Source organism: Neopsephotus bourkii, unplaced genomic scaffold (assembly GCF_033783945.1).
Source record: "Neopsephotus bourkii isolate Nb327-2 ecotype Australia unplaced genomic scaffold, CSIRO-AGI_Nbou_v1 NB_1660, whole genome shotgun sequence".
NCBI classification, from domain to species: domain Eukaryota; kingdom Metazoa; phylum Chordata; class Aves; order Psittaciformes; family Psittacidae; genus Neopsephotus; species Neopsephotus bourkii.
In genome coordinates, this window is record NW_026902134.1 from 109824 (window position 1) to 123013 (window position 13190).

At 57.6% G+C, this 13190-nt stretch overlaps 2 protein-coding genes across 3 annotated transcripts in view; one reads left to right on the forward strand and one right to left on the reverse strand.

The window, feature by feature from the left end:
• ATP8B2 (ATPase phospholipid transporting 8B2) overlaps positions 1-13190 on the forward strand; it is a 103012-nt gene that overhangs the window by 32011 nt on the left and 57811 nt on the right. The gene's annotated exons all lie outside the window — the stretch shown is intronic.
• ADAR (adenosine deaminase RNA specific) lies at positions 1088-11432 on the reverse strand. Of its 2 annotated transcripts, none has more exons than XM_061375262.1 (14): positions 9896-11432; positions 8480-8663; positions 8228-8397; positions 7712-7853; positions 7308-7525; positions 6969-7125; positions 5520-5691; positions 4869-4962; positions 3401-3529; positions 3162-3295; positions 2534-2716; positions 1956-2068; positions 1587-1714; positions 1088-1346 (listed from the first exon to the last, which is right to left on the reverse strand). In XM_061375262.1, the coding sequence occupies exons 1-14, from the start codon at positions 11323-11325 to the stop codon at positions 1106-1108; spliced, it is 3495 nt and encodes a 1164-aa protein (XP_061231246.1). In that variant the 5' UTR covers positions 11326-11432; the 3' UTR covers positions 1088-1105. The 2 variants fall into 2 exon arrangements, with proteins under 2 accessions (XP_061231246.1, XP_061231247.1); XM_061375263.1 differs by having other exon boundaries at positions 8228-8376; positions 8471-8663.

The following is a 13190-nucleotide window of genomic DNA, read 5'->3' on the forward strand; positions in this document are numbered from 1 at the left end:
TGGTGCACGGAGCCATGAGGCCAATTGGGCACAACTGCAAAGCCAGTGCAGGGGAGCGGGGCCGTGCTCAGCCCCGCGGGCAGGACCTGGCCTCGTTGGGGAGGTTCAACGGGAGCGTTTGCTATAAATAAATAGCACTAATCCTCGGTGCCAGGCAGCGCCGGCCCCAGGGCACCCGCACGCAAGGGATGAACCAGGAGCCCTTCTCCTCCCCAGGTACCCCCAGGGGAAAGTAGCCCTAAAGCAGCCCCACATCGTGCCCCGCTTTACCCTGTGCCCCCTCTGCCATCACTGCAGCCCTGGGAAGTGCAGGGCAAGGGGGTCCCACTGTGCCCCCATGAGGGACAGAGACCCCTGAGCACAACAGAACAGCACCCATGAGTGCAGCCAGAGTCATTGGGCTGCCAGGCTCAGCCTCTCTCTGGGGCTACACTTCCACACCGGCTGCTTCGTGGGCCCATCCCTAGGTCACAGAGGGGATCCTGCCCCTCTGCTGCACCCTGTGAGAGCCCCCTGCATCCTGCACCCATCCCTCGCCTGGCAACTGGGAACTCACCTCCACTCCCCTCCACCCCCCCAGTCCCACTGCAGGACCCCCCCCTCACTGCACAGACCCACCTCATCATAGAGAAACTGGCTTTTATTACTCTTAATGGGGAATGTCAGCAGGTGCTGGGGGGAGCACTGCAGAGCCCAGCCCCCCCACTAGAGACCCCCAAATCAGCCTTGATTCCTTAAAAGAGAAGATTTGCCCCCAAAGCAGCTCTGTGGGAACCAGGCCCAAGGGTGTGAGCTCGCAGCACCCCTCCGGCTTCTTGTGCCTTGTTCTGATATAAAAGTCAAGAGGAAATGGAACCATAAAAGCAAACAGGGACCAAACCTGCCCTGGCTTAGAAAAAAGGCAGCAACTCCCATGCATGTGTTAAAAAGCAAAAGGGCAGGGGCTCAGGTACAAGGGAGGAGGCAGTCAGGCCCCCAGGGGAACCTGCTGCACGCTCCTGCTTCCACCTCAGAAAGGTGGTGGTGGAAGGCTGCTGAGAGCCCTGCACGTGCCTGTGCACGCTGCACTCCCTCCACACACCCCCCCTGCCCCGAGGGCAGCTCTTTATGCCCCAGGGAAGGAGAAGTTGTCTTCCTCCTGGGGCTTGCGGATCCAGCTGCCGTAGCCCAGCTCCTCCAGTGTGCTGAAGAAGCTCTGCTTGGCCTCCTGGTATGCCCTGGCTGCCTCCTTAGCATCAGAGTACACCGAAAGGCTCTGCAGGTCCCTGCGGTTGGTCTTGGCACACAGCTGCTGGAACAGGGAGAACACTTCCCTCTTGGACACACGAGACACCTCCAGCTTGGGGCTGAGAAGGAAGGCAAAGGCAGCAATGAAAGATGTGAGCCTCGGAAGAGCAAAGAGGAGCAGGGAGCTTGGGGCAAAGCCCTCCATGGGCTGCTGCGAGGTGTCCTGTCTCAGCAGGGCTCTGCTGCTTCCAGCCCTCCCCACACAGAAGGTGCTGATACCAACACGGGGAGCACCCACAGCTTCAGAGCTGCCCCCTTCCCCCACTTGAAGAGCAGCATCAGGAACCGCTCCCTCTTACCCATCGACCTTCCCTTTGGTGCCATCCAGGACTTCGACTTCGCTCTCATCAGCCAGGCACCAGTTCACTGAGGACTCCTTTGTCTTGCCTGTCTGCCGTGTGGAGTCATAGACACTCACCCGCCCGACCTGCATCACAGGCAAGAAGGAGCCTCAGCATCAATCCTGCTGCACCAGCTCGCTGGGAACAGGGCACCCAGGGCTCCTTTACCCCAGAGCAAGTGATTGCCATGACAAAGGGAGCAGGTTTCAAGGCATCAGCCCCCCGAGCCTGCCTGGAGAGCTGCTGAAGGAGACCCCCTCAGGGGGGCCCCATGAGCAGAGATGGACGTGAGGATGGAGAGATGAAGAAATGCCAAGGCCACAGTACCTCCGGATGGTTGATGTGATACGGAGCCTGGAGCCTGCCTTGCAGCACGCTCCCATCCCTGGCCACGCGGCAGCAGATCGCACGTGTTAAGTGACCCTGACTGTACAAGTAACCTGTGGAGGGACAGACACAGAGGCATGAGGAAGCAGGGCCGGCACAGGCGAAGCCCCAAGAGCCACAGAGCTGCTCACGAGCTCCAAAAAGCTCAGAGCCACGTGGCTCAGGGACGTGGACCCTGGATGTGTAAGAGGAAGGTTTCAAGCCTGCAATGTTTTCCACCCAAGACACAAACCAGCAGTTTTTGTGTGATGCCCTCCCAGCTCACACGTGCCTGCTGAAAACCAAGAACCTGGGAGAAAAACCCACTCCACCCACAGCAGACAAGGCAAAAACTCCCTTTTTCACTTGCAAACAGCACAGCTCTGCCAAGAACGACGTTTGAGCCCCTTACTCCTCCAGCCTCTACAACGAAGCTTTCTCATCTCTTGGGGAAGGGAGGTTCCTTGTTGCTGCAACCCAGCTCTATGGGGCAGGGCAGCACATCCAGCCCAGGCCACGAAGGACGGTGGGTCTCCTACCAAGCGTAACAGAGCTGAGATAAACTGGTTCCAGGAAGTGTGACAGCAAAGCCCCTTGCAAGCCCAGCACGTTCCAGCGTAGGATCTTGTCACTGCAGGACATGGTGCGTAAGCGCTCCCCATGCTGGATCCCATCCCACGTGGGCACAATGTCACTGGACTCCACAGGAATGGTCCCTTCCCCTGCGCAAGAGAGGAAGAGTCAGGTACCCAAGAACCCAAAGCCCAGCAGCAACTTCAACAGGCACAGGGTGACCTCTGGAGTCACTCTGTCCCCAGCTCCGAGGAATGTGCTTAGAATATCCCTTTGGATAAAGGGAACCCATGTACTGAGGCCAGAGGAGTCAGTCTGAACATTGCTGCAGCAGAATGGAATCCTGCTTGAAAGGGAAGGCAGAGACATCCAAGCCTGGCAGCAAACATCAGCTCTCGCTAGTGTGGCAGCCTAAGTGCCTGAGGTGGGAAGGAGCAGGGACTCTCTAATGCTCCCACCCCTTTCCCCCACCTCCTTTGATTCCCGAGTGCTTCAAATCCCACAACAGCACCACAAAGAGAGGGGTAAGGAAGCTCTGGAGCTCCAGGAAGAAGATTTGGAGCCATCCCAAATGAGGGGAGTGAATGCACTCACCATTCTCCACCTTGGTCCGCAACTTGCCCTGTTTGGGGTTCTCAAAGAGGGGCTGATGCTGAGCCTGCCCCACCACGCTTGCCTGATCGCTGCAGGACTTATCAAAGAGAGCCCCATCTCCACACGGTGCTGTGCTAGAAAACAAATGCTCCCCAAGTTAGCACCGACCCTCAGAGAACAGCCAGGGCCTGGGGGGAGCCAGTGCCAGAGAGCAGTGCCCTGCACAGCCCCACACAAACCTGATGTAGAGGTGGAAGGTAACACCGCGCTTCACCTTGAGCCTCTTCCCTCCTGCTGGCTCAAAAATGCTCTCTTCTGCAGAGGAAGGATCAGAGGGGTTGTACTTCATCAGCTCACTATAGAGAAACCTGAGAGGAACACGTTCACATCAGGAGGCTGCTCTGCTCCTCAGACAAGGAATGCTTCAGTCCCACCACTGCCTGTGCCCAGGACAGGAGCGTCCCAAACTCTGCCTCTGTTGCACCAAGCTGCCTGATCCTGCTGCATGGGAGAGCAAAAACCTGACTTGTGGCCAGGAATACCTGGAAGCCAAGAAAGAGTTTCTGCTGCTACAGAAAAAGCACAAAAAGGAGCAGCTTTCCTGATGTGCAGAGGCCACAGCAGACAATGAGCACTGGCAGGAGAGGGAAAGGAGCCTGCCTGGCTGCTGAGTGCGTGCGTCTGAGCCGAGAGTGAAGCAGGCTTCAAGGTTGTTAACCCAGCACCTTTAGTCAGCACCACGTCTGCACTACCAGCAAACAGCCCCGAGGGCAGCCCAGCACAGGAGGTATTATTAGCACAGCCCATGATCTCTTTACAATGACGGGGTCTTTTGTGGCGGCTGCTGTCCAGGGACAGGCAAAAACGTTGAGGTTTCCAATGCAGCGTCAAGGACTAAGGAAGAACTGCAGCTTCCCAGAGGCTCCAGCAGAGCCTGGGCAGGGACTTACTCTGCAAGGAGAGAGGGAGCTCACTCTTTGATGTGTGGGCTCTGCTGTGCCACAGCAGCCACCACTGTCAAGATGAGAAGCTGAGACAGACAGGAAGTGAGAACAGCATCCTCCAACTTCCCACCTTCCCAGGGACCTGCTGCCAACACCTTCCAGGGCTGAGGAACGCAGAGCACCGCAGCAGCAGGCAAAGGCTTTAGGAAAGCAGCTGGGTTTGCTCATCAGAACGGGGAGAGCAGACATTGCCGAGGCAGGTCCAGCTCCAGCTCCCCTGCGTTTAAGAAGTGCCATGTGGAATTGTTTAGGAAAGGGAGCAGTTCTGCAGTTTAGCTGGGAAACCCCTTCCCAAGCGATGAAAGGGGTTCCTTTTACCCACACAAACATATTTGGAATGTTCTCCTGCAGCCCTTGGCCAGAGGAGGACCTGGCCTGCAGAATCCCCAGCACCTTGGCTCAGGCAGAGCTGGGCTCACACTGAAGCAGCGCGCCCTGCGCCAGCCAAGCAGCCCCAGCAAGCTGCTTTATTTTAGGTACATCAGATGCAGCCCTTGGGCTCTTGGCAGCTCTCCAGTTTGGTGCTAATTTGGGCACCATTCAGGCATGGCCCCTTATCAGAAATAACTTCCCTCTATTTAGCACCACATGGGTAAACAGTAGTGCTTGAGGATCCCAGCCTCTCCCAACACAGCTCCATCCCTCTAAGATGGGTCAGCACCTCCAGGCGGGTGCTTCTCCTGCAGCTTTCCGCTCCTCTCACCTCACAAAGCCTCTTCGAGAGATGATTTCTGCGTGGCAGTCATTCACTGTCTCCCCCTTCAGGCTCAGCTCCTCGCCCTTCACGCACCGGTTACCTGAAACACAGTCCAGAATCAGGCAAGGGGCAAAGTCAACACCAGCTCCACAGGAAGAGGGAGGCATTCAAGTTGCTTCAGGTTTTACTTCTTTGGGCTCCTGAGCAGCAGCAGCATCCCCTGCCTATGACACCATTATCCTGATCCAATCAGAGAGGAAAACAAAGGGACAAATATACTACTTTAGGGACAGCAGACTTAAACCGCCCAAGGTTTAGGGGCAGCGGCCCTTACCAAGTGGTTTCCAGCCCACCACTCCGGGTAGACATGTGGCAGCTCACTAGGAAGGGAGCTGAGGTCCATGCAGGAGTTGTACAGCATGAGGAACCCGTGCTCTGATGCACAGAGCAGCAGCTGGAGCAGGGGTGAAGAGCAGCAGAGCTGCAGGCACCCCTGTGCTGCTCTCACTGTGCCCACAGCACTTGTGCCACCACGCGAGCCCTGCCAACGTTTCCTGCTCTCTCTCCCTGAGGAAGCCTTCAGCAACAGCCATTCCCAGACAGGGAATCCAGCAGGGAAGTGAGAGCTCAGCTTATGCAGGAAGAACCTGTCCGTACCTGTCCCGATGCTGACCACCACTCCCAGGCCCTTGCTGCCTTTCCGCATGATGATGGCAGCCAGGATCTTCCTCCCGAGCAGGCTGTGCTGGATGCGCGCAGTGAGGGTGTTGAAGCGCTGGTGGCTCAGCATAGCCAGCTGATCATGGAGGGTGCTGCCACTCACGGGGAGCTGCAACAGGGGCACAAGAGCAGGGCTGCTGAGAGCTCATGCAATAGAACAGCTGAAGAAGTGGCTGACATGGAGCAGCAGGAACACCGAACACAGGAGCTACGGCAGCGCAAGTGGGGTTGAGTGCATGGACAGCAGAATGTCCAGGGGTGGGTGGAGTTCTTTTAGGTATAGAGGGGGGCTACGAGGATGATCAGGGGCTGCAACTGTAGTGCTAGGACAAGGGGGTGACGAGTTCAAACTGAAACAGGGGAGATTTAGGTTGGAGATAAGGCAGAACTTCTTCCTGTGAGGGCAGTGGGGAACTGGAAAGGGTTGAATGGAGACGCTGTGGCTACCCCATCCCTGGCAGTGCTCAAGGCCAGGTTGAACACAGGAGCTTGAAGCAACCTGCTCCACTAGAAGGGGTCCCTGCCCACGGCAGGGGTTTGAAACTGGATGAGCTTTAAGGTCTTTTCCAACCCATTCTATGCTTCTGTTTCTGGGAAAGCCTTGTCCAACACTTGGAGCCCTGCTCTGAGCACCATCACTAAGCGCCAGCAGCAAGCTGTCCTCCTGGCAGTGAGTGACAAGGGCTGAGGAATGGCCTCCTGAGACTGCCAGGGGAAACCTCCAGCACAAGGGAACAGGACCTGTTTTGTCTGTTCCCAGGGCCTCAGCCAAGGAAATCTGGTACTGGCTTTGAAGGAATTCCTTCTGTGCCCGCCTGTGAGGAGGCTGCAGAGTCCCTCCCATTGCAGCCAAGCTCTTGCCTCCTCTGGCACTGCTGAGTGACAAATCCTCCCTGATGGCTTTTCTATTTAGAGGCACAGCTGCCGTGCTCAGCTGTGCAGCCTGGCACATGGCTCTGAAGAGCTCACACAACCCGGATCTAAAGCAGCACAGGTTTGGAACAGCCATTCCCAACACAGCCAGAGCTTTGCTCTTCTCTGCTCCTGAGGTTTTGAGCTGACACAGATTTTAATGCAGAACAAAGGAACCTGGAAGGAAAGGAGGGGGAAGTCACAGAATTCAAGAGAAGCTGCTTCTGTTCCACCACAGGAACACGTTTCAGGAGCTTATGGAAGAAGCTGATGATAATTCAGCCCTAAAGCAGAGGCCAGCAGGAGGGAGGAGCACGTCTGTGCCCTGAGGAAAAGCCTAACCCACTTCAGGGAAGGCACCTTCTGAGAACAAAGGCCTCACAGTTCATCTTGGAGGCATTTTTCTGCCAGGCTGAAAGCACAGGATGAGCAGAGCTATAAAAGCAGCCCCAGCTTCGGAGGAAGAGGATTTACCTCAGGGATGTTCATCCCTTCCATGCGCTCAATCTTCTCAGTCTCGCCAATGAGGACTCTGAGGGCTGCATCCGCTGCCTCCTGCTTGCCCTGCTTTTTGCTGTGAGCAGTTACAGCTGGGAACCAGCGGCCTCCAACCTTTGCCTGATACACAAACCTGTAACGAGAGCAGCAGAGCTCTGACGAAGCAAGAAAACCCCAGGTTTCAGGCTGGCTTTTAAGCAGAGAGGGGAGTGGAGGTGGCAGCTCAGCCTGGTGCCAGCCCAAACTGCACCAGGAACTGTGCCTGGACCAAAGGAACAGTGCCAAACCTCCTCCTGGGCAGCTGCAGTGACTTACTTGGGGTCATGGGGAGGTCCTGACTGGTCAATGAGCTTGAACTCTGCAGCAAAGCCATTGGAGCGGGCGTACTCCAGCAGACCACTGACAGGGTTGACATTAAGGTATTTGATGAGCTCCCCAACACCCTTTGTTTTTGGCACCTTGGATTCATCCGGAGGGGGAATCCATGGTGCAGAGCTGTGCATGGGCTGGTCACCTTGGGGCTTCACCACAGGCTAGAGCAGAGTTAGGAGAAGGCTGTCAAATACTGAGCAGCTGGAACCACCACAGGCCAAGAGCAACAGCAAACCTCTGCTAGAGCCAGCACATGGCCTTGGGGGGTGAAACCCAGGGGAAGATGAAATAAAGGAAGGGGGGACCCGACCCAAACCACTTGGCTCTTCTAAAGAAGCTCTTTGTACCTGTTCAGGCAAGACACGGGGGACAGACTCTCCAGAAAGAATCTTCACAGCAACTTCTGCTGCCATTTGCTTTGCTCCCTTCTTGCTGTTTCCTACCACAGCAGGGAAAATTTGGTCACCCATTTTCACACAGTAGCTGAACCTGACAGGACATTATAGCATATGAGAAGCATATAAGGAGAGGTGTCTCCATCTGGTTACTATCCCTGTCTCCCCGTTCAAGTTAAGTCTGTCTCCAATTGACATCTACCAGAATGGCCCTAACCATGCCCAGGAGAGCACTACCAGGTAGGGTACAGGCCTGGAACCTATTCCTGCTCTGGCAGATGAAACACATTATTTCTCTGGTGGGTTTGGGCTCTTTCTGGAGGCAGATGTTTGTAGGAGCCATGCTCAAATACCTGGGATCAGAGCAGCACTCGGGCAGGGCAGCGACGAGGCTGGGAACACGGGGAGTGTGCTGAAGAGGAAGGGTATGAAAGATACGTCCCCAAAGCTGACAGCCATCCGCCATACCTGGGATCGTGAGGTGGCCCTTCCTGAGAGAGCAGCTGAAATTCAATGGTGTTGCCAGATTTCTGCCCATACTCCATCAACACGCTGATGGGATGCTTCCCAGGGAGCAGGCTGAGGGGAGCTGCTGCAGGTGAGGGCTCTGGCTCTGGCTCCGGCTCCGGAGGCAAAGGCTACAGCAAGAAGAGGGGAGGAAACCAGCTGCAGCCTAACCACAGCTTGAGCAGCCTCCCAAGGAAAGCAGACAAGACTCACCAGAGGTTCAGAGCTCTCAGAGGGAAAGGGTTCTTCACATTTAATCCCCCCTTGTCTTCCATTTTCTGCTTCACGCATCAGGACCTTCATAGCATTGGCTGCTGCCTCCTGCTTAGCCAGCTTCTTGCTCCCTGCTTCTGCTGGTGGGAAGCGACGCCCATTGATCACTGCCTGGAACTTAAACCTTGGAAAGAGAAGCTCAAAGAGGTAAATCCAGAGGCAGAGGTGTCTCTCAGAGCAAGCACAGCTGCTCTTGGGACTCAGGTGAGAAGGAGCAGCTACTCCTGGCTGGGAGAGCAAACCCATACTGCCACATGCAGAAGACACAAATACTAAGAGGGTCCCAACAGCTCTGCCCCATTCCATGGCACTTCCAGAGCTGCTCAGGACAGAGGAGCAGCTCCAGCTCTTGCTCTGAAGGAACAGGCTGCATCGCCTTGTTCCCAACCCCCAGGAACACATCATGGCTCTATGCAGAGCAGTTGCGTCTCCTGCCCAGAGATGAAGAAAGCTTGAAAGCAGCCTATGCTGTTCCATCCGTACCTGGTCATGCAGGGTCACTCATCCCTCTGGCAGCTTCCCTGCCTATCCAGTGCATTCCCAGCATCCCAGGGAGGTGCTGCCTCACATAAACCTCTTGCCTTTGCTGTTCTCTCTGCTCCCAGTGGAGTCTTAACACAGGCAGTTTCACTCCTGCCCTCCAGCCCAATACAGAGGAGACCTCCTTCCAAGGGTCAAACCATGTGTGGAAAGGGGTTGTGGGGCTGAAGCCGTTCAGCTCCCTCCTTCCCAGCAAAAATGGAACTTCATCTTTAGAAATGAGGCCAATTTTCCTGTCTAGCGGATCCATTGACATGTTCCCATGTGGCACATCCAGCGTGTTTTACCAGCTCAGCAGTGCTCAGGAACAGCCAAGGTTTCACAGGGGCTCCAGGGGCTGACCTGTGTCATGCTACGTGCTCTGCTTAGAGGCCACTCTGAAACAGCCGAAGTGGCTTCACCTCATCCAAGCCAAGAGAGCTGCACCCAAGCACTTTGCTCTGGGTTCTCTTTCTACCCATTTCAGGGGCAGGGCATCCAGAGAGGCAGCTCACAATACCAGCTTCCCTGTAAGCAATCCAAATGAAAACCAAGTGATGCAATCAGATGGGACCTCAAGAGATGAATCCCACCTTCACTGCTCAAAACGAGGGGCAGGGTTGGCAGGACTGGACTAACCAGGACTACACTGGTTAGCCCTGGGTTTCGGGGAGGTTGACTTGGCTTTTTTAAGCTGCTGCAAGGAATCAACTAGACTAATCCTTGTGAAACAAGCATTAAGGAGCAGGGGCTTGGATACAAAGGTGAGGGGCTGAAGTTAGTGGAAGAGCATTTTAAGCAAGAAGACAGCTCAGGAAAGGGAGAAAATGTTCTCACCGTGGCTCGTGAGAGGGTCCACTCTGCTCCAGCATGGCAAACTCACAGTGCTGGTAGGTGTACTGGGAATACTCAGTAAGGCCACTCACTGGGTTCTTCTCCTGACAAGCCAGCAGCTTCTCCACAGGTGTACAAGGTAAAGCAGCTTCAAACTGGGCCGTGTAACTGGGGGAAGCTGGGGAGCTCATGATGGCTTCTGCCTCCTCAGGCTGCTTTTTGATGGAGTTCAGGTTATCTGGGATATCATCCGTGGCCCACTTCCCGTTCTCAGAGTTATCATAGTGACTCAAACTGGAGAACTGGGGCTTTGTGTCCTCAGGCAGGGCTGCTTTCGTGTCACTGCCCTCGCTGTGCTCAGCGTGCCCCGAAGGCTGCTCTCCGTTCTCTGCCCCTTCTCCTCCTGCCATGCTCACTGCTGGGGAAGCTGCTGTCCCCTCCTGGGGGCCTGGAGGAACAGAGCAAGGGGGAAACCCCAGTTCAGGTTTGGGCTCTGCCTTCTGCATCACTGCACTGGCCTTCAGCCTCATCTGCATCCTCTCACGCTTCCTGTCCGTCAGCGACCACCGCGGGGGGCTCGTGTTCTGCTTGTGGACATCCCCCAGCTTCTCCAGGGCGCTGAGGAAGGCGCTGACGTCCTTGGCCCTCGAGAAGCCGATGTTTTTGGCCAGGTTGAGCGCTGTGCTTTCTGCCACGCTGAACAAGTAGTTACAAATCTTGTCCTTGGTCTCCGCCATCGTGAGCTCAGCGTCTCCTGAAGCAGCTGTGCTCTTCTCTCCTCCGCTCTCTCCAGCTGGAGCTGGGCGACCACTGCTGTGCTCAGTGGGGCTCCTCTCCCTCCCTGTGCTGGGGCTGCTGATGCTCCACAGAGGCGGTGTCTCCCCTCCCTTGTGCAACTTGCCTTCTCTGAAGAGTTTATACAGAACACGGTTGACCTCTTTCTTCTGAACTCGAAGCTTCCGTGCCAGCTCATGAACTGTGCGAGTCTCCCCCTCCCTGAGCTGCCTGAAAAGAGTCAGGATTTCCCATTCACAGTCTTGGCCAGCAAGAGAGAGCCTCTGGAAATTGAGCCTGATGCTGTCAGAGCCTCTCTCCGCGTTGCTCTGATGGTGGTACTGAGGAGGGCAACACCGTGGGGAGGGCTTTGCCCAAGGATGCTCACTGGAGGACCAATCGCACCCTGCTCTGCTCCAGCGGAGCTGCCATCTCTCTGCAGGAGCCGGGGCCGCAGCTCGCACACCTCTGATATCCCAGGATCCCTGAAGGGAACAGAGCTCAGTGCCCTGCTCCGCCAGGAGCTGCTGCTGCAGAAATGCTCCCTGGTTCCTTCCTGGGATACGAGGGTGGTTGAGGAAACCTTGGGTAGTGCTGGGCCAGTTCTGCCTCGACCAGGGCACAAAGGAGCCTCTGCCTCGAGCAGTGCCTCTGCTCATAGCGCAGGGCTGGGACCAGTGTGCGGCCCCGGCGGCGGCTGCGCCAGGGCAAGGGGAGCTCTGCTTCGCTCTGTGCCCTCCGTCCAGAGCAAGCACCTGCTGGGGGGAAAGCAGGAACTGAGCCCGTGCTCCAGAGCCAGGCCTGGAACAGCCTCCTGCCACCAGAGCGGCCTCCCCTCGCAAGCCCCAAGAGTACCTCAGCGCCTGCCCGGCACAAAGGCGAGCTGCGGAGCTCAGCCCCAGCCCCAGCCCCAAACCACCGCTCCGATCCCCTCGCATCCGCGCTCAGGGGGGCTTGGTCTGGCCATGATGCATCCCCAAACACACGGGAGCTTCGCTCCTCTGCCCTGAGGGGCAGCAGGATCCCAGCCCCACTTTGCAACCGGAGCAGTGGGGGCAGGAGGTGAAGCAGTTCCTGCGATCACACAGGACAGAGCTGCACCAGGCGGGCTACAGCCTGCAGTGACCCCTTTTGGGGACCTCTTCACAAGCATGGCCTTCCCGACGGAGCCACCTTAGCGCTCCCCACCGCCACCGAATGCACCCCGAGACCACTCACGTTCATCAACAAGCTCATGAGCAAGCTCCACCAGCACCCGGCCCCTGAACTAGCTCTGTATGCGGAGGCGGGTGGGCTCTGTGCGGGGGGGGGGGTGTCCCTTTTCCCAGCTCCTTTCTCTGGGGACTCCGTTGGCCCCGAGCCCCGAGGCAGCGGCAGCACCGGAGACCGGGGTCTGCTCTACCTCCGCCTCACCCAGCACCAGATTCCCTGCTCCAAACGGCCGGGCTAAACCCACCCCTGACCCGAGCGGCGGCGGCGCCGGCGGGAACCGCTGCAAGATGGCTGCGACCTCCCTTTCGGTTTCGGTTCCAGGCCCGGCAGCGCCCGCCCCGCCCCGCCCCTCCAGGAGCGGCCGCGGCTCTGAGCCGCCGGGAGCACAGAGAGCCCGGGGCCGCTCCGCAGCCGGGCGGGCCCTGCCTTGGGAGCTGCCGCCGGGACGAAGCCTGCAGCCCCGAAGGCACCGGAAATAGCCGGTACCGGACCAGCGCGCAGGGAAGACCCCGCCTGGGCCCGGGGCTGCCGCACACGGACACAACGAGTCCCCGCGATGGAAGCCGGGCCGGCGGGACACCCGCGGCCATGGGGGCGGCTCCGCCTCGCACACAAGGCCCGCTCCCGATCCGCTGCGGCCTCCCCAGCGCCCCCTTACCCCCTCCGCTGCCGCTGCTGTCGCCGAGGCCGGCGCAGGCTGATGACGCAACCGAGCGCGCCCTCCAAACCCCCGCGCCTGCGTAGCTCGCATGGAGCCGCGCGGCCGCCATCTCGGTTGAGGGCAGGGCAGGGCAGGGCAGGGCGCGGCGGCCATGTTGACCGCGGGCACTGCGGGGCCTTGCCGGGCCGGCGGCGGGAGGGGGGCAGCGGCCGCTCCGCTCCGCTGCGCCCCCGGGCACCGCACGCCGCAACCGGGAGCACAGAGCAGCGGCCTCAGCCCCGCAGGGGCGCCTGAGTCCGAGGGAGGGGCGATCGGGGTCCTCTATGGGCCTCGCCACGTGGGGCTCCTCCATGTGATGCAGAGGGATGACCAATGTACAGGGGGGTTGTACAGGGTCATGTGATGCAGAGGGATGACCAATGTACACGGGGGTTGGAGGAATTCGCTTGCCTAGGCAAGGTATTGTCTGTTGTAAATGCCTACTAAGCAGAACAAAGACACCTGGTCCTATTGATAAGGAAAAGCAGACACCTGGTTCTATTGAAAAGTAGCTATTGATAAGGAAAAGCAGAGCCATGATACTGATAAGTAGCTATTGATAAGGAAAAGCAGAGACATTCTATTGATAAGTAGCTATTGGTAAGGAAAAGC